This window comes from Eptesicus fuscus, chromosome 5, assembly GCF_027574615.1.
Source record: "Eptesicus fuscus isolate TK198812 chromosome 5, DD_ASM_mEF_20220401, whole genome shotgun sequence".
NCBI lineage: Eukaryota > Metazoa > Chordata > Mammalia > Chiroptera > Vespertilionidae > Eptesicus > Eptesicus fuscus.
In genome coordinates this window covers 1,022,429-1,040,514 of record NC_072477.1, presented here as the reverse complement: position 1 = coordinate 1,040,514, position 18,086 = coordinate 1,022,429, and the positions used below count along the sequence as shown (strand labels likewise).

Sequence of the window (18,086 nt, the reverse complement as noted above, 5' to 3'; positions counted from 1 at the left end):
CCGGCTTTGCAGGAGGAAGCGACTGGGACTCTGGGGCCCGGATTCGGCCCCTTCCTCGTCCCACCTCCTGGGTGACTCTGGGCACGACCTTCCGGGCCGGGGCCGCAGTTTCGCGCGGGCAAAGTGAGGGGTGCGTTGTGCCTCCGCGGAGACTCGCAGACCCCCGTGTCCCGGCGAAAGAGCAGGAAGGCGCATGTGCGGGCGCGTCCCGCGAGTCTGAGAGCGGCCCCGGCGCCCCTCCCCGGGCCCGGGACTCGCCCAACTAGTTGGGGTCCTTGGAGTGGGAGGGGCGCGCGGCGGGGCAGGGTCCCCTCCGCTCCCCACCGCCCAGCGGAGGGCAGGGGGGGCGGGGCAGCCCTCCCCGCGCCCCGCCCCCGGCCCGGGCCCCGCCCCCGGCCCGCCTCCCGCCTCCCGCCTCCCGCCCGCGCTCCCGCCGCCTGCGCGCGCTCCCCGCCACTCTACCGCCCGCGCCGCCAACTTCGGAGCGGCGGGCGGGACCATGGGGGCGCCCCCGGGCCGGGTCACGTAGCCGCGCGGCCCTTCCTGCGTCGGGGCCATGGGCAGCCGCGGCGCCCCCCTGTGCGCGGCGCACCCCGCGGTACGCGCGGCCGGGCCCGAGCGGGAGACCGGCGACGGGGCCGGAGGGCACCCCGGCACAGAGTTCTAGACGCTGGAGATGGTCGCGGGGTGCGGGGCGCCCGGTAGGGGCTGGGCCTGGAGGGGGCGCAGGGGCCGCGGGGCCTCCTGCCGGGAGCACCCCTCCGGACCTCCTGTGTGGGCGGCTGGTCCGCGCCCAGCGCTCCTAACTCTGTCGAGGGTGTCACTGGCGGGGCTGGTGGGGGCCCGGCTGCTGGGCGGCGGGGTCCTGCCGCAGCGGCCTGGGCTCACGGTCCCCTTCCGCACTCCCTTCCCGCAGGTGGTCGAGGCTGGCCCGGCCCGGGAGCCGCTGCAGCCCGTGGACCTGCCCCCCTGCAAGAGGCGGCCCGCCGGGCCCGAGCAGGACCCGTGCGGCAGCCGCCCTGCGCCCGAGGGCGCCGGGGCAGGCGCCGAGCAGGGCCACTCGGCCGGCGGAGCTGCCTGGTGCCGCCACTGCCACGCGAAGCTCGCCGAGCTCAAGCGACAGGCCTGGAGGCTGGTCGGCGGGCCCGGGACGCCCCTCCGGGTAGGTGACCTTGCCCGTGGTTTTGGCCAGTCCCTTCTCTGGGGCCTCAGTTTCCCCGTCTGCAACCAGGTGTAGGAGTTGGGGGTGGGGTTGGAGGGGGCGGGTGGGCGTTGCTGCAGCTGGAGCCGGGGTCAGTTGGGGAGGGGGAGGGGAGGGAGGGCGAGGGCAGGGACTCCACCCAGGCCGGGCAGCTCCTGCCCTGCCAGCGGCGCGGGGTTACCGGTGTGATGGTGCCCTGGGCGCCCCGGGGCCTCCGTCCGGTGTCTGGAAGTTGTACACCTGGGGCAGGAGGGCTTGGAAGGAGAGGGCCCCCCCCCCCCGCCTGCCCCCTCCTAGCCCCATGGATGAGAATTGTGTGTGGGACGCTCTGCCCCCTAGGCAGCGGCCACCCGTCTGGGAATTGAGTGGCTGGGCCCCTGGCTTCCCCAGGCTTCGGTCCCAGCTGCCAAGGTGTTTGGGTGGGGGGTGGGGGGCACCCTGCAGCCGATGGGCTGGCCCGGGCCTTGGAAGGAGCGGGGACCATTGTTCGAGGAACAATGCCCCTGGAAGTTGGCGGCGGGGAAGGTGGGGGTCTACAGAGGAAGCCCTTCCGGGACCTTCAGCCTGGGAAGGCGGCAGAGGCCCCACTGAACCTAAATATAGTTCCCGGAGGCCCCGGCGGGAGTGGGGCGGGACCCCGGCTCCTGGAGTCCCTCGCGTTCTCTCGTGTGTCCCCTGGGTGTCCCCGTCTAGGGCAGGGGGGGGGGGCGTGAGTCTGGTTCCTGCCCTGGGCGCTCTCTGTGGGGGGGGGTGGGAGGGGACCCGCGGCCCGTCCTGGGGTGGGGCTGGACTCCCCCTCCGCTGTGACGAGGGTGACGCCGTGCCAAGCGCTGCGCCCAGATGGCTGAGCCGGGTTGAAAGGAACTGGCGGACCCCAGGCCCTCGGAGGGCGCGTTCAAGACAGACTCCTGGGGCCTGTCTGCTCCGGAGCTCCGGGAGAGAGGCCGGAGGAGGGGCTTTCTGCCGGAGCCGGCTTTGCCTGGTGGCCCTGGGCATGGGGCCAGCTGGTCCAAGGCGGGTGGGGGTCTGTGGAGAGAGCTGCAGGTCACACCAGTCACTGGTCAATCCCAGGGTCCCTGGGGGGAGGGGGGCTGGTGGTCCCTTTCTGCAGACAGCTCATCAGCGAGGCCCCAGCCCTCCCCCCTCCACCTCCCCGGCCTCTCCTGAGTTAGGCCTCCGACACTGGTTCGCCCCAGCGCCAGGTGGGTTCACCCTGCCCCCTGTCTCCTCTGGCGCCCAGTGGCCCGCTCACCCGCTCACTGGGCAGACCAGGGCCCCAGGCTTTGTTCCTGCTCTGCAGCCCCTCCCCTGTGTCCTGTGTCCGCTGGGCAGCCCCAGGGCTGGGCTGGGAGTGCTGTCCGCCCTGTCGGGCGCTGTGCCGGGGAGGGAAGGCCCCTTGTCCGCCGTTCGTCTAGAGAGGATGGGACAGGGCCATGGGGGGCGGAGGCGCCTGGACCACGGGGCGTGGGGGCTGGGCCTGCAACCCCGGGCCTTGGCGAGTGTCCCTGTCCTGTGGACCCTGACTCCCCTGTCCCGGCTGACCTGCAGCCTGCAGCCCGGCCAGCCTGCCCGGGGCTTCCCTCAGGGAAGGCGGGAGGCGTGTCCGGATGGACCGGCGCACAGGCAGCTGCTGCTGCTGGTTGGGGCGGGCGGGCCGGCGGCGGGCAGGGTGAGCCAGCGCACAGGCCTGCTTCTAGGCGTTTCCCTCGGGGCTTGCGCGCGTCTCCTCAGGAGGTGACTTCATGAGGCCGCGCTCAGCCCACAGGGGCCTGTTAGCTCGCTGGGTCCGGGCTCCCGCCACTGGGCGGCCTGTGAGGCCCAGACTGGTCTGGGGTAGACCCCATGGCCCCCGCCCACCCTCCTGCCAGCTCACAGGTCCCTGCTGTGGGCGCTGGGCAGGTGTGCCGAGACCCTGGGCCTCCGCTTCCCTCTCTGTACCCAGGACACAGGGCGTCCACCGGGCGGGGCCCAGTGCAGGCGGCTGCACACCCAGCCCTGCTGATGCGGCTGGAGGGTCTGTGACGGGTCTTTGGGGGCGGGGTGGGCGGGTGGGCCTGGGGGTGTAAAGCCTTCGTCTCCTGTGCTGGCCTGTGCCCTCCGCCCTGTGCCTGCCTTGTCCCGTGGCAGCTGACCGTGGCAGCTGACCCCTCCGTCCCGTGGCAGCTGACCGCGGCAGGGGACTCAGGCCCTGCTGACCGCCTCTCTTTGACTTCACAGCACAGAGGTCTGGGCCCCCCACATGCATCCAGGCTCCCCGCTCCAGCCCAACCCAGCCTCCTCAGGAGGCCGCCCCCCGCCTCGGCCTTCCTCAGCCCCGCCCCCCTCTTCGGCCACGGCGTGGACTGTGCCCGAGTGCAGGGCAGCGCGGGGCCGGTCACCCGCCACGTTTGCGGGACGGTGAGTGGCCAGGCCCTTCCCCCTGCGCCTGCTGAGTTCACCCCAGGGCAGCGGGGCCAGCCAGCCCTCTCCCCAGCCCACCGAGGCCGCAGCCTGCTCCTGGCAGCCGTGGGGGCGGGGTCCTGGCGGGGATCTGGTCCGGCTGCCACCGAGATGGGCCGTGAGGGAAGCGGCAGAGGTGCCCCTCCGCTGGAGCCCCGTGAAGCGACATCTGACGCGCGAGGTGTCAATACAGGTGCTGCATTGATTAGCGCCCCCCTGGGCAAAGCGATCAATTCTCATTTAGCGCTTGCAGACCTCCCTCCCCCTCCCCCAGCAGGGTCTGGCCCCGAGGTGCTCGCTGACCTGCCCCGGCCCTGGGGCTGGAAGCCAGAGCCCCTCCTCCCGGCTCTGGGCCTGGCCTGGGGACGGCGGTCCAGCAGCTGTCCGTTCCCCGGGAGGCTTCCCGCCCGTGTCCACGCGCCCACTGCAGATTTCACGGGGGTGTGGCGGGTGGGGGTGGGGGGTCCTGGGTCTGTCCTCTGATGGCGGTGGCCCTGGGTGGGCAGGGGCGGCGGAGCCCAGCTGGCGTTGGCCGTGTGCTGCCGGGCAGGGTCAGCGTCCCCGCCCCACCCCCGGCTGTTTGGCCTGAGCTGCACCAGCTCCTGGGACCACCCGGAGCCGGGGCTGCAGGGCCTGCCTTCGGGCTCCAGGGCGGGCACCCGCGGAGCCAGGTGCTGGCGGCTCCGGAGCAGCCGGAGGTGTGAAGGGGCGGCACCCCTGGGGCTGCCGGCAGGCTCCCAGCTGGCAGGGGACGGGGTGACTCAGCCGAGAAGGGAGCCGTCTGCGGGACTCCGGGCTCCCAGGCCACTCGGGGACGGACCTGGCAGGGGAGAGGGCGGCTGGCCAGGCCTGGCTTCCTCGCTGTGTGACCTCAGCCGGCCCCTCTCCAGCTGGGCCTCCATGTCCCTGGGGACCCACCTTGTCCAGGGATGGAGCGACGGGCTCCTGTGCTCCCCTCGTCTTGTGGCTGCTTCCGGGTCTCGGGGTGAGGGCCGTGGGGGTGCCCTCTGGGCCTCAGCCAGGGCGGAGGTGGGGCCTCGGGAGCGCCAGGCGGGCGCTGCCAGGAGCTGCGGTTCTTGGCCGAGGAGCCAGCTGCCGTCGGAGGTGGGGCTGAGCAGGGACCTGGGCTGTGACTGGCCTGGCTGTCCCTCTGCTGAGGGGAGGGGGTTCAGGGAGGGAGGTCACCCCTGAACCTCAGGCTGCTCAGAGCCTGGCCTGGGGGTTTGGGGATTTTATTTCCATTGATTTTTTGGGGAGAGTGCAGGGGAGGGAGGAGGGGACAGAGAGAGGGAGAGAGAAACAGAGAGAGAGAGAGAGACACAGATTGATTGTCTCCCACACGCATCCCATCCCGACGGGCCAGGGATTGAGCCTGCAACCGGGGTACGTGCCCTGGGCCAGGAATGGACCCTGAGACCCGCCGACGCTCTAACCACTGAGCAACCAGCCAGGGCGAGCTGGGTCTTTTCTTAAATAGCAAGGAGAGTCTAGTTTCCATTTTCCTTTGCCTGCCAGGAGGCTCACAGCTCTCCAGCTCCCACCAGCCACCGGCCCTGTCTCACTGTCCGGGAGAGCCGGTCCCTCCTGTTGGTGCTGATGTGGCTGTGGCCGCGGGTCCTGTCTTCGGTCCGTGCTGCGTCTCCTGGGAGCCGCCGCAGGTTCTGTGCGGAGGGTGTGGGCACCGTGAGTGTCGCCTCCATGGGGGGGAGGGGAGTGGGAGCCGGTGCTGGGTCGTCCCTGGTCAGGGTCCCAGTGGCAGCGGCCGGGTGCCCAGGCCGGCCCTCCTTGTCCCCCCCAAGCTCTGCGCTCCGGGCCTCCCTCCCTCCCTCCCTCCCTCCCTCCCTCCCTCCCTGCCGGTGAACTCCCAGCTGCGAGACTCTCCTGGACGGAGTGGGGCTGGGCCATCTCCCCCCGCGCACTACCCCCCCCCCCCCCCCCCCCCCCCCCCCCCCGCCACCGGCACTGCCGCTGCCTCCGGGGTCTCAGCCTCCTCCTGTGAGCAGGTCCGTGGACTGACTGCCCCCGTTAGGGGCACTCTCACTTCTGGGTCACGTGTTGTGGCTGGGGGACCCCGCATTCGAGGTGCCTGGTGCTCTGTGGGAGGCCCCCTGGCAGCACCCCAGGCTGTGTGTGGGGGGGAGCGGCTGAGCCAGGCGCCGGGGCTGGCGGATTCGTGGTGTTGCTCGCCCAGCGCCAGGCCGCCCCACGCCCGCCGTGTCCGGTCTCAGATGATGGCCTTACAGCGCTGCGTGCGTTCACCCCTGACCCGCGTTTCCAGGCGGAGCGTGCCAGGCACTGGCCCTGCCTCGTGCCCAGCTCAGGGGTGTGGGCTGCAGGATGGCCCTCCCCGCCCCCTGGGTGCCGGGCCACAGCCCAGCACTGGCTCCTGGCCCCCCGCCATCCCCATACCCTGGGCCTGTCCAAACCAGGGGGCGTCGGCCAGTCCCCGCCCCCATGGCCGCCCTTGGCTCAGCCCAGCCCCTCCTGGGCTTGTCCCTGGGGCCCCACTCCTTGGCCCCATCCCTTCCTGTGCCTCCCACACTTTGAGCTCCAACTCGGCTGTGTGGCCTGAGCCAAGTGTCTTAGCCTCTCTGAACCCCGATCTGTCAAGGGGGCATGCTCGTGGCAGCCAGCAAGTAGGGCAGTTCCCAGTGGGGTGGGTGTCTGGAGGCGGGCGCCCGGCACTCTGAGGGGCTCGATCCCGCCAACGCAGGGGGGGTGGGAGCCTGGGGGGAGCCTGGCGGTGGGTGATTGCTGAGGACTGCCTGCAGGGTGGTGCCCGGCCCTGGCGGAGGGAGTCTGCTGTTGCCATGTTCAGATGAGGGTCAGGCCCACACCCCGCACCCACGGTGCTGGCTGGAGGGAGTCTGGGTGAGTCCAGGCCCCGAAACGTGCCGAGCCCCTTCCCTGAGCGGCGGGGTCCCGAGGAGGCCACCTCCCTGCCACCCCTCCCCCACCCGCGAAGGCTGGCCTGTGCTCTGGCCTTCAGCTCCGGGCCCTTCAGTGCATGGGGCAGAGGACAGGGGACCCCATTGAGGAGAGGGGCCTCAATGCCCTAGTGTGTGCCCCGAGCGGCCGGCTGGCTGGCACAGGGCCGTGGGGACGGTGCTGGTCAGTGCTGGGTGGGCTGGGCGGTGCCCCCTGCCCCCCTCCCCCTGGCAGAGAGGGAGCCTGGGTCAGCCCCGGGCCTCAGGACTTCAGGCCGAGGGGGCTGGGCTGTGGCACAGGGAGCCTGGCTGTGGGCAGGGGGGCCGCTCTGGGTCTCTGGGTCCCGGGGAACTGGCCTCGGGCGGCAGGGCCTCGGCTGGGAGGTGGGCCCTCGGTGAGATGCCCGGTGGGAGGGAGGAGCCGGGGCCGCCCAGAGGCCGGCCACAGGCTGGCGGTTTCCAGCTGGAAAACTGAGCCCTGACCCCTGACCTGCCCCCGTCCAGCCAGGCTGCACGCGACATCGGAATGTCCTCCGTCCTGGACAGCAGAGTCAGGGGCGGGGCCTGGCCCGGGGCAGGGGTCCCTTCCTGGACCTGTTGTCAACTCCGGAAGCAGCAAGCAGCGGCCGCTGCGGGGTCACTGCTGGCTCTGCTCACTGTGCTGGGGGGGGGGGGGGAGGGGAGGCAGGGGCTGTGTTGGGGGGGAGGGGAGAGGCAGGGTCTGTGCTCGGGGGGAGGAGAGCCAGGGGCTGTGCTGGGGGGGAGAGGAGGCAGGGGCTGTGCTGGGGGGGAGGGGAGGCAGGGTCTGTGCTGTGGGGGGAGGCAGGGGCTGTGCTCGGGGGGAGGGGAGGCAGGGGCTGTGCTGGGGGGAGGGGGTAAGGCAGAGGGGCTCCCGGGGAGGACCCTAGCTTGGACCCAAGCTCACCCACACCTGCAGGCTCACCCCCACCCGGGGAGGGGACCCTGGGCTCGGGCACTCCTCCGGCTGGGCACCTGGTCAGTTTGCCCTCCCAGGGGCCCTCCCTCTGGGTTCTGGGGCCCCCTTTCTAAAGACGGGGTGATGAGGACTTGGAGAGGGCTGTCTCACAGCCCTGAGGTCTCGGGGCTTCTCTGAGTGGGGGAGCAGACCCCTCCCATCCCTCTTGGTGGCCTCAGTGGGGTGTGGTCAGCTCCTGCCCAGCTCCCGGGGGGGGGGGGGGGCTGCGAGGAGCCTCTGGGCCCAGCTGGGAAGATGGAGGGATTAGAGCAACTTAGAGACCCAGAAACGGGCTGGAGTGCAAAGCCATTTTGAAGGGGGAGGCTCCGTAACGCCCGGGGGGGGGGGCGGGAGGGGTAGGGGTGAACGATGCTAAATTGAATCAAATTAAGAAAAACGTTTTCAAATGCAAGTAAAATGCCTGTTTAATCAGGTCACAAGGAGGAGATGAAAAGTCATATTTTGCAGCGGGGTGATGACTGTCTTTCTGGAGGTGCCGGGCTCCCTGGGGGGATGGGGGATGGGGGATGGGGGATGGGCCCACCCTGTGGGGCGCTGCCTGGCGGGAGGCTCAGGGTGGGGCTCACATGGTCGCCCCAGGCAGGTCTCTCCCGGGGCCTCTGTGTGACCTGAGACAAAGGCGGGAGAGCTGGCCCCTGCTCCGGGCCCAGCTCTGCAGCCCAGCTCTGCAACCGGGAGGGGGCCCTGAGACGGGGCTGGGCTGGGCTTTGATCATGGCCCCCCTCCGACCCCCCCGTGCCTGAGGCTGTCAGGGAAGGGCTGGTGGGAGCAGGGCGGGGTGGGGGGGACCCGGGCTGAGCAGGTGACCAGGCTGCCCCGGGTTTGTCTTTCTGTGACGGGTGCTCCCCACTCTCCAGGGCCTTTGATTAGTGCCCAGGCCTGAGTGGGCGGGGCCTCCTGACAGCTGCTGTCTGAATTCCTCACGACACAGCTGGGGGCAGGGCGGGGGGGGGGGCTGGGTGGGGGCAGGGCGGGGGGCAGGGTGGGGGCTGGGGCGGGGTGGGTGTGCTGCTTTGGCTTCCTGTCGCCTCTCCCGCCTGTGCCTGCCTGCCTGCGGTGGGTGCCCGGGTCAGCCGCCCCCGTCCTGCCTCCTCCTGGTAGCCCATGGAGGGGGGCTAGGGCTCCCCTAGGGGTCTGAGGTCCCTAAGACAGGCAGAGGCCCTAGAACAATGGCTGTGGGGCCGGCGGGCAGGGGCTGGGCCGCCTTTCAAGTCGGGTTAATGGCTCTAGCAGGCACTTCCTTCCCCTCACCCGCCACCATGCGTGGCCTCCTGCTGAGTGGAAAAACCAGAGTAATCAGAGCCAGGACCTGGGAAATGGGGGGCGTGCCGGCGTCTGGATTCCATCTGTGGCCCGAGCCGTTTCCATGCCCCCGCCCCCCCCCCCGCCCCCCGCCCCCCGCAGGGCTCCTGTCCCCCTCCTGCCTCTCCCCAGGCCGGCCGGCTGCAGGGAGGGTCACTAGAGGCTCCGGCCCTCCCGCCGCCCGGCCCTCCCGCCGCCCGGCCCAGCCGTCCAGGCCTCCGCGGGACCAGGTCAGGCCACGGGACCAGGCGTGGCCGGGTCACCCTTCCTCCCACCTGCCTGCCGGGTGTGCGGGGACAGCGCCGTGGCTGCCGCTGCCTGGGGTGTGGGTGGTCCTGGGACGTAGGTGCAGAGGGGTGCCTCCTCACAGCAAGGCCAGCTGCTCCCACTGTCACGCGTGTGAGCTTCCCAGGCACCGTGGACACGGGCAGGGCCGCCACAGGTCAGGCTCCGAGGGGGTTGTGTTTAGGGGGCCCTGGTCCCTTCTGTGGCCAGCAGGGCAGCTGGGCTCACAGGCCATCGCTTGGGGGTGTGGCCAGTGGTGAGCAGGGTGCCTGTGGCCAGGGAGGCAGGGCGGCCCTGGTCTGCGGTGGGGGCGCGGGGCAGGGGTCCGGGCCAGGGGCCCGGGGTGCGGGCCACGAGGCGGCCAGCTGGCTGACTGGGAGACGGGCCCGCATTCGGGATCCGCCTGCTGGGTCAGCACTGGGAGGTCTGGGTGCGCGAGGCCGTGTCCGGCTGGGCCGAGGCTCCGTCGAGGGTCTGCCCCGGCCAGGCCCCTGTGGTCGGAGCTCAGCCCTCGGGGAAGGGGCTCAGACCCCGACCCCGACCCCTGCAGGGCTGTCCTGGGAGGTGGTGAGTAGAGTCGGGTGGGGAGTGGAGGCGCAGGGGTGGGCCCTCCAGTGAGGATCGTCCTGTCAGAGGTGGCACTTCCTCCAGGAAGCCTCTCTGACCTCCGGGCTAGGCAGGGGCCTCCGCTCGGCTCGCCCTCTCTGACTCCAGGCTCGGAAGTTAGGGAGACCTGTGTGTCGTGTCCCCGCCCCCACCCCCACCCCCAGAGGGCAGGGGCAGCCACCAGTCAGCACGGCCCCTGGGTGGGCCTGAGCCTTGCCTCCCGCCTCGCTGCCGGCTGGCACTGACGGCCGGGCTGCCCGGCTCACTGCTGAGGATCCGCAGGGACATCGGCGCCGGCCCCATTTCACCTTCCTCCCGACCCCGACGGGCCGGGGCCTTCGCAGAGGCAGGGAGAGGGTGTCCAGGCGCCAGGCCCGCCGCGCCCGGTTGGACCAGGGAAGCCGCTGTGGCTCTGGAATCGACGGGCTTCGCACCGGGGCCCTGGGTGCTGACCCGTGGACGGCCCAGGGCCGGTGGCGTCCGCCCCGCTCTGCAGCCTCCGGGCTGCTCCTCAGCCGCGTGGCCTTGGCTGCTCGTGGCCTGGTGGTCGGGGACACGCAGATGCCTCGTTAGCGTGAGCGCGCCCGGTAGGGGCGGCGGGCGGGTGGGCCGTGCCGGGCACCTGGGCCTGTAATTGCTTTCCTGCAGGGCGGGTGCAGGTGAAACCGTCCGGGGCTGGTTAGTCGGTTGTGGATGAGGCGCGGCGGGGCGGGCGGAGCGGGCGGGGCCTGGCGCTGGGCTCTGACCACTGTCCCTTCTTCCCCAGGACCCTTGCCTCTCTGCTCTGCTGCTCGACAAGCTCCCGGTGCCCGGGGCCCTGCCATCGTGCCACCCAGAGGCCGAGCGCCGCTGCGCCGTCTGCGCCACCCACCTGAACCAGCTCACGCGGGAGGCCCTGCGGCTGCTGCAGGCACCTGCCGGCCGGGAGGACCTCGACGCCCCGCACGGGGGCCCCGGCCCCATGACCGGCCCGAGGGATGGACCGGCGGTGGCGGGCCCGGCCGGGAGGCCGCCGGGCCGAGGGGCGCCCGACAGGAGGAAGGGGCTGGCCTGGCCCGCGGGGCCCAGCGTCCAGGTGTCGGTGGCGCCTGCCGGCCTGGGCGGGGCGCTGAGCACCGTCACCATCCAGGCTCAGCAGTGCCTGGAGGGCGTGTGGAGCGTCTCCAGGGTCAACAGCCTCCTGCCCCCGTCCTGCCTGGTGAGTGCCCTGGCGGGTGGCTGCGGCCCTGGCACCGCCAGGCAGGGGGTTCGAGCCGGGTTCCCTCCGGGGGCCGTGTCCACACCTCACCGGCCGTGCTGGGCTGTGGGCATGGAGGCGGCCCCAGGCCAGTCCTGAGGCCACAAGTCTGCCCGCCAGGTCACGGTGGGCGGCGGCCTCTCGTGCCCCCGGGGCGTTGCGTCCACACAGCGCCAGCCTGGGGGGTTGGGTGGTGGCACTGTGGGCTGGTGGAAGGGCCCCGTGGACTCCTGGGACGAGGTCAGCTCTTTATCCTCGGGGGTTGGGGGCGGGGCGAACATTTCCACATGAGGAGGGTCCCCAGTGGTCCCCCCCTCTCTGAGCTCTCCTGCCAGGCCAGGCTGCCCCCAGGGGCGTGGCCGGGGGGACCCAGACCTGCCCCACGGACAGGGGACGTGAGCTGGGGTGCAGGGAGGTCTGGGCCGCTGCCCACAGGGCCTGTTCTCAGGAGCCTCCTCTTTTCAGTCGGCGGCAGATGCCTGTCCCTCGACCCCCGCGCTGGCCACCAGGCGGTCCCCGCAGCAGGGGCTTGGCCTTGGAACCAGCCCTGTACCCGTGGGGCCGTGGGGCCACGCACCTGGGTCGGGCGTTCCCAGGGAGGGCCCTGACCGGGGTCAGCCCCGCAGTCCGAGATGCAGCCACCTGGGGGGGCGGGAGCAGGCGCCGCGCGTTCCCACGGGCCACGGCGCTTTGCTGGCGGGCTTCTCCCGGCTGTCCTCTGGGTCCCCGGTTTCCCAGGAGAAGGGGTGCCATGTGGGGTCAGGAGAGGTGGGCTGAGGGGAGAACATGCCGTGTCCAGGGTAGGGCTTCTCCACGCAGAGGGAGCGGCCAGGGGAGGCTGGAGTCCCTCCTGGAGGGTGAGGCATGGGCCTTCCCCGGGGACTGGGCTGGGGGAGGGGAGGGTGCGGGGCATGGGCTGCACAGCTGTGAGCAGGGACATGGGGGCGCCCCGCTGTGGGCCGCCCGCCCCACAGCCCCGGGGCAGAGGCGTGGCTGTGGGAACATCGCTCCCTGCTTCTCAGACCTACAGGCCGCCCACAGGCCTGCCCAGCAAGTGTCTCTGAGGCGGAGCGACGGGCAGCCTCTGTGCCCGGCGGGGCTGCGGGGCACACAGGGCAGGCCCAGCGTCCAGTCTCAGTGCCCTGCCCCCCCCCCCGGCTCCGGCCCCTCTGAGGGCAGCGGGATGGGGGTGAATGTTGCACGTCAGCGTGGGTGGGAGGCCTTGGCCCCATGCCGCTGCCGTCCTGGCCCGGCTCCTGGTGGCTTGGGGACGGGGCATGGACAGCTCTGGGGAGAACGGGACCCGAACCAGTCTCCGCTGGGACGATGCGCCCAGGGCCCGGCATGGCAGCTTCCTCTCCTCCCCTTATTCTGCCGGGCGAGGCCGGCAGCGGGAGGCCAGCCCACCGCATCCGGGTGCCTCCTGGCCTGGGAGCTGGGTTGCTCGGGCCGGATGTGCCGGCAGCAGCGCCAAGGTGGGGAAGCAGCTCGGAGAGCTTCCTGGAGGAGGTGGCGTTGATCTGGGCCCAGAGGGAGGTGTCGGAGATGGTGGCCCAGTGCAAGGTGTGGTGGGGACCGTGGAGGCCCCTGGGAATAGTCGGGGGGCTCCTCACCTGGGGAGGGAGCCCCGTGGAAAGGGCTTGGGGGTTGCTCTCGGGGCACCCGGGGCAGAGGGGGGTCGTGAGCTGCAGTGGGGGGGCGGGGTTGGTGTAGCCGGAGTCCGTGCCCGGGTGGGGTCACTGGCCCCCGCCGGGCGGCCCTGCCCGTGACGGTCTGTGCCCCAAGAGACGTGGGCATTTACGGCCCCTGATCGCTTATGGGTGCATCGATCGCCTCCGGTGGGGGGAATGGATTTATAATTAGGAGACAGCCCTGCGGTCGATGGGGAGATTATTAGAGCCGTAAATAGGACTTGAGGACTCAGACGAGGTAATTTCCCCTGAACCGGGGCAGCGGTCATTAGCGGTGGCCCTGGGACTGGGCAGTAGCACAAACACTTCGGGGGACGTGCTGTGAGTCCCCGACAGGGCCCGGCACACGGGGCACACGGGGGTCTGGGCCGGTGGGGGCCCATCTGTGGCCCACCTGGTCCAGGGTAGGGAGAGCAGGGGCAGGAGGGGCAGGGGGGCTGGAGGAGGCGCCGGCCCTGGCCGGAGGGGTGGTCTTTGGGGGTGGGACCCAGAGCTCCGAGGGCCCAGGGCATTCTGGGTTCTGTGGCCAGGAGCCTGCCCTGTGGCCGCTGGGGGTCCTGCTGTGGGCGTGGCCATCTGGGGAGCCACGTCCAGGTGAGGCAGCCCTCAGCCTTAGTCAGACCGCAGCCGCGTCCGTGTCGGCGGCGCAGAGTTCGGCCCTTTCCGGGCGTTCCGCGAGTGTCTGGCGAGGCTCCTGGCTGTCTCCCAGGCGTCCGGTGCCTGTCGCCCGCACAGCTGCCCTGAGAGTGCGGCCAGTGGCCATGGGCCACCCCTGGCGCCCTGCCCAGCCCGCTGCCCCGGGACACGCTGTGGACTGCGGTGCGTGTCCCCGTGCCAACAGCGTGCCGGGCAGATGCTGCCAGGACCTGCGCTCACTGACAGCCAGGTGCCGGGATAAGCTTTGGCCTCCGGCCCCCAGAGGCTAGAGGTCGCCCCGCAGGGTGGGGCGAGGGACACGTGGGTGGCTGCTGCCGGGGCCAGGCCAGCGGGACCTTCCGAGTCCCATGGGCGCAGGTCAGGCCCTGCCCGGGGTCCCAGGGCTCACCGTCCCGGGAGGACCAGGAGCGGAGGGTTTCTGGCCGGCCATGGGCCTGGGCCGGTGGAGGCCGGGCCCGGATGGGGACGGTGGAGGGCTCCCTGGAGGAGGTGCTGCATGCGGCTTTGACTGCGGGTGGGAGGGGAGGTCATTTTGGTGGAGGCCCAGGAGGAGGCAGGGTTTTCCTTTACCCTCCGAGGTTGGGGGGCACAGGCTTGGGGCGTCCCTCCTGCTGCACCCCATGCCAGCCTGCTTGCGTCCCTGCCTCGCGGTGAGCCCTGGCGGGGTCCCTGGCGGGTGCCCACCATCCTCAGGGCCGTGGCTGGGATGGTGGGGTGTGGATGGAGCTTTGTGTGGGTTCTGGCCTGCCTCTCTAATGTGACCCATTGCTGGTGCCCCAGTCCGGGCCTCAGTTTACCCACCGTGGAGTGAGGGTGGACAGGAGGTCCCCTCCCCTGTGAGGCTGCAGCAGGGCTGCTCTGTGACGGGCGGGAGGAGGCCGCCTGCGGGGCCGTCCCAGCTGGGGGCCCTCTGGGTGACCAGGCGGAGCTTTGAGGGAGCAGCCGGGGCTGCCCCTCTGGGGCCCCGGTGCCTGGCAGACGCCCCCTGAGCGATGCCACCCCTGCCCTGTGCAGGGCTGATTCTGTGGCTGCGAGGTCCCCCTGGCTGCCCCTTAGGCCCCGCCCCTCCGCTCCCCGCTCCCGGCCCGAAGTACCCCCGGAGGTGTGGACGGGTGCCCGCTGCCCTTCTCAGGCCAGAATCAGACCCACGTGGACTTCAGGCCTAGAGGGTCCCTAGGAAATGGCTTAGCATGGTGTTTCTCAAACCGTGTTCCGTGGAACCTCAGCATCCCCTGTGGGCACCCCCGGAGACCTGGCGTGGCCGCGGCAGGACCCTCTGCTGGGCAGGCCCCTCCGGACACGGCCTCACGCTCTCCGCTCTCCTCTCGCTTTTCTTTCGTTGCTGCCCTGGTGCCTCCATCACGTTTTCTGTTCGGCCCCCTGCCCACCGCTCCCCTCCGTCTCCTCCCTGTGTTGTGGTCTTCCCTCCATCCCCCCCCCCCCCCGGCTTCTTTTGGCACGCCCGGGTCTGCTTCTGGCAGGAGGCGGCAGCGGCTGTCCCAGTGGCCGGAGCCGTGTCCCGGCAGCTCGCGGGACAGCGGAGCCGAGGCATGCGGGACGCCCGAGACAGGTCAGTGTGGGGGCTCAGCCGCGGCAGGCACGCCGGGTGGCCTGCACTTCGCCGGCGGGAGGCGGAGGTGCCCGCATGAGCCGGTGGCATGGCTGGGCCCGCCCGGTGGGGGCTTGGGGACTGGAGGGCGGGGTGCGGCCCTCCCTCCACCCTGCCCTCGGGGCACCCCATTGAACATGACCCGCCGGGCCTGGGCTGCGGGTGTGGGCCCCTCTCCTGGGGCCGGTGGGAGCCAGTGTGGGTACCAGGGCCCCGGCCGCGATGGGTCTCAGTTCAGCCAGCTCTGCCCTGAGCAGCGCAGGCCCCGGTGGTGACACCAGCGTGACGTAGCCCTCAGACTGTCTGCACCCCCCCCGCCCCCCAGGCGGGGGCCGAGAGCACATGCTGAGTGATGAAGGAACTCGGCTCCCGGTTCTCGTGCCCAGGCCGGGGCCTGGCTCTCCCTCCTTCCGGAACGTTCCCGTTAGCTGTGCCCGCTCTGCCCCCGCAGCCCCATTTCCCTCTGGCGTGGGCTGGGTGTGTCTTGTTCTCTCTGGGAGGACAGGTTCATGGGACCCTACTCTGTGCCAGGCAGGGTGCCGGCACCTCTCGGGCCTCCTGCCCAGCGTGCTCTAGGTGCCCGTGAAAGTGGGGAGAACGGGAGAGGGAGGGCTGACGAGCTGGGTAGACAGACGGTGGGGAGCTGAGGAGAGGTCCCAGGCTCGGGGAGGCGGGCAGGGCACTGGGCGGGCGCGGGGAATGGCCTGGAGGGGGGAGGGCCGGGCTCTGGGGGAGGCAGGGAGCCCCTGCCCGCTAGGCGGAGGCGAGGTCGGTGGCAGGGCCCGGCATGCAGGCGCAGTGCCCGCCCGGTGAGGGCCTGGGCTGCCCGGTGAGCCCGTCTCTGCTGCCGACCTTCAGAGGCCCTGGAGGAGCGGCGGTGCCGGGCCAGATGGGGTGCCTGGCTTCCGTCCGCCTGGGGCGGGGGCTCCTGGGAGCTTCCTGGGTGGTGTTTTCTCTGCGTCCCGAGAGCGGTTTGGAAGCCATGCCGACCCCGGGCTGGGTGGGGTGAGGCCCTCCCCCACGGCGAGGAGCGGTGCCGCCCTGAGGGGGCAGGATCTCCTTCCAGAACATTCCTCCTGGCCTGTGTGTCTTATTCTGCTGAAGTGCACCCCCCCCCCCCCGGCCTCTGGCTGTGTCACTGGGCAGACCCTCCAGAGCCTGGTGCCACCTGAGTTCTCACCCAGGCGTCCCTGCCAGGTCCCCACAGGGCAGCCCGGGCTGTGGCACGGGCAGCGGGCTGGCTGGGCGTGGCCGCGCGGGGCCTGGGGGCCGGGACCGCCATGTGCCCGAGACGCAGCGCGGCGGGGCCTCCAGGTGGCTGGCGCCGTCCCCCGAGCACGTAATCACATTTGTGCCTCATTACGAGGCTGTCCGCCTCCCTGGGATTTATTTTAGCTAATTAGCGGGAAATGCCAGGGTAGTATTTCAGGCACGGAACCTCATACATTACCATCCGCGGGGCAATTAGCGCTCGTGACAAATATTTATCGCAGCGTCTCCCCTAATGACGCGTCTGGGTGCCCCCAGATGGACAGCCCGGGGTGCGGGGCGCGGGGCCTGTCCCTCTGTCCTGGCCGCCGCGGCCACGCGCTCCTGGGACTCGATGGAGGAGGGGCGGCGGAGCCGGGCCCCAGGCGGGCACCTTCCCCTCCCTGGGGCGGAGCGCCCGGCGCCCTGAGCCGGCAGGGCCTGTGCGGGGCCGGGGCTGCCGGGCTGGGGTGGCAGGTGCCCGCGCCGCGGCGTCCTCCCTCACGGGCCTCTCTCTCCTGCAGGCGGAAGCGGCGGTGGCCGCGGTGGCGGTGGCGGACACGGTCCGAGATGGCCCTCCCTCCGGGGGCCCTGATGGCGTGTCAAGGATGTGGGGCCGCGGGGCCGCCTGCACCACAGCCCTGGTCTCCCCGGCCCCGGGCACCCCGGCCGCGGGCTCCGCAGGCGCGTCGGCCGCTGCCTCCTTCTTCGTCAGGTACGGGGCGCGGGGCCGCTTGGATGGGAACGGGGTGGGGAGTGGGGGTGGAACAGGGCCCGAGGGTGACAGGCAGGAGGTTGGGGTGAGCAGGGAGGGTCCCGGAGGTCCAGCCCCACAGCCAGGAGCCGGGGGTCCCTGTCTGTCCGAGGCGCGGGCCCCGGTGTGTGGGGGCCACGGGAGCCCAGGGCTGGCTGTGTCCTGGGAGGCCAGCGGGGGAGGCCTGCCTGGCGGGGGCGCTGCGTGAGCCCGGGGGGGGGGGGCGCTGGGAGGCGGGGGGCCAGCTTTTGCCCTGCGGCTTGCGGGGCGGGTGGCGGTGAGGAGCCCAGCGAGGGCCGTCCCAGGAGCAGCCCCGCGCGCTGATGAACTGGGCCATGAGTCACGCATGGCGGCGGGGCTGGTGCCTTATTGGGGGCCAGGGGGCTGCATGGCCTCATTGGGGTGGGTGGGCGGGTGGGTGATGAGGGTGTTTTGGGGGCGCAGGGCCTGCCGCCCTGAGATGGGGGCTGGGACCCTGCGGGTGCGGGGACAGGCCCGCAGCTGCGCGTGTCGCTCCCCGCTAGTCTGCCCTGGCCGTGGGCGGCCGCGGTCGGTGAGGCCGAGGTGGCCGGGAGCCGCGCCGAGACCCTCTGGAGAGGGAGTGGACCGGCCGGAGGTCCCGGGTTCGGGGGCTGCACTGGCTCATTACAGACCTCTGGCCCCCGGAGCCACACGCCGCCTTTTGTCTGGAGCCCAGCGAGGCTGCCGCTGACCTTGGGGAGTTGCCATAGAAACCGGCGCCTCGGCAGGGATGGGAGGCCGGTGTTCCGGGGTCCGGGGAGGGCGCTGCCCGCCGCCGTTATTTCCAGCCTGTTGCTCGTCCCGTGTCCCAGCAGCGTCTGGAAGGGTTAGGGCCCAGGGTGGGGGTGGGGTCCCCAGCTCCTGCCTGACGCTTTGGGGCTGCAGCGGCCTTTGCTGTGGGGTGAAATGGGGTGCCCCGCCTTCGTTTTGTGGGGGCTGCGCTCAGAGAGGGAAGGGGCTTGTGTAGAGTCCCCGGAGGTGTGGAGCTGCGGACCCCGCCCGGGCCCTGAGGGTCCCTCTGAGCCGTGCTCTGTGCTCCCGGGACTGGGGGGCAGAGCTGACCCGGCCCCTATGTTTCTGGCCAGCGTGGGTGTCTGTGGAGCGGCCTTCCG

At 71.8% G+C, this 18,086-nt stretch overlaps 1 protein-coding gene across 1 annotated transcript in view; it reads left to right on the top strand.

Moving 5' to 3' along the window:
* Positions 1-556: 556 nt before the first annotated feature.
* KIF26A (kinesin family member 26A) overlaps positions 557-18,086 on the top strand; it is a 31,267-nt gene continuing 13,737 nt past the window's right edge. The window contains exons 1-4 of the mRNA XM_054715424.1: positions 557-598; positions 917-1,162; positions 10,524-10,955; positions 16,724-16,914. Of these exons, the coding sequence (XP_054571399.1) occupies positions 557-598; positions 917-1,162; positions 10,524-10,955; positions 16,724-16,914 (911 nt within the window). The remainder of the gene's footprint in view (positions 599-916; positions 1,163-10,523; positions 10,956-16,723; positions 16,915-18,086) is intronic.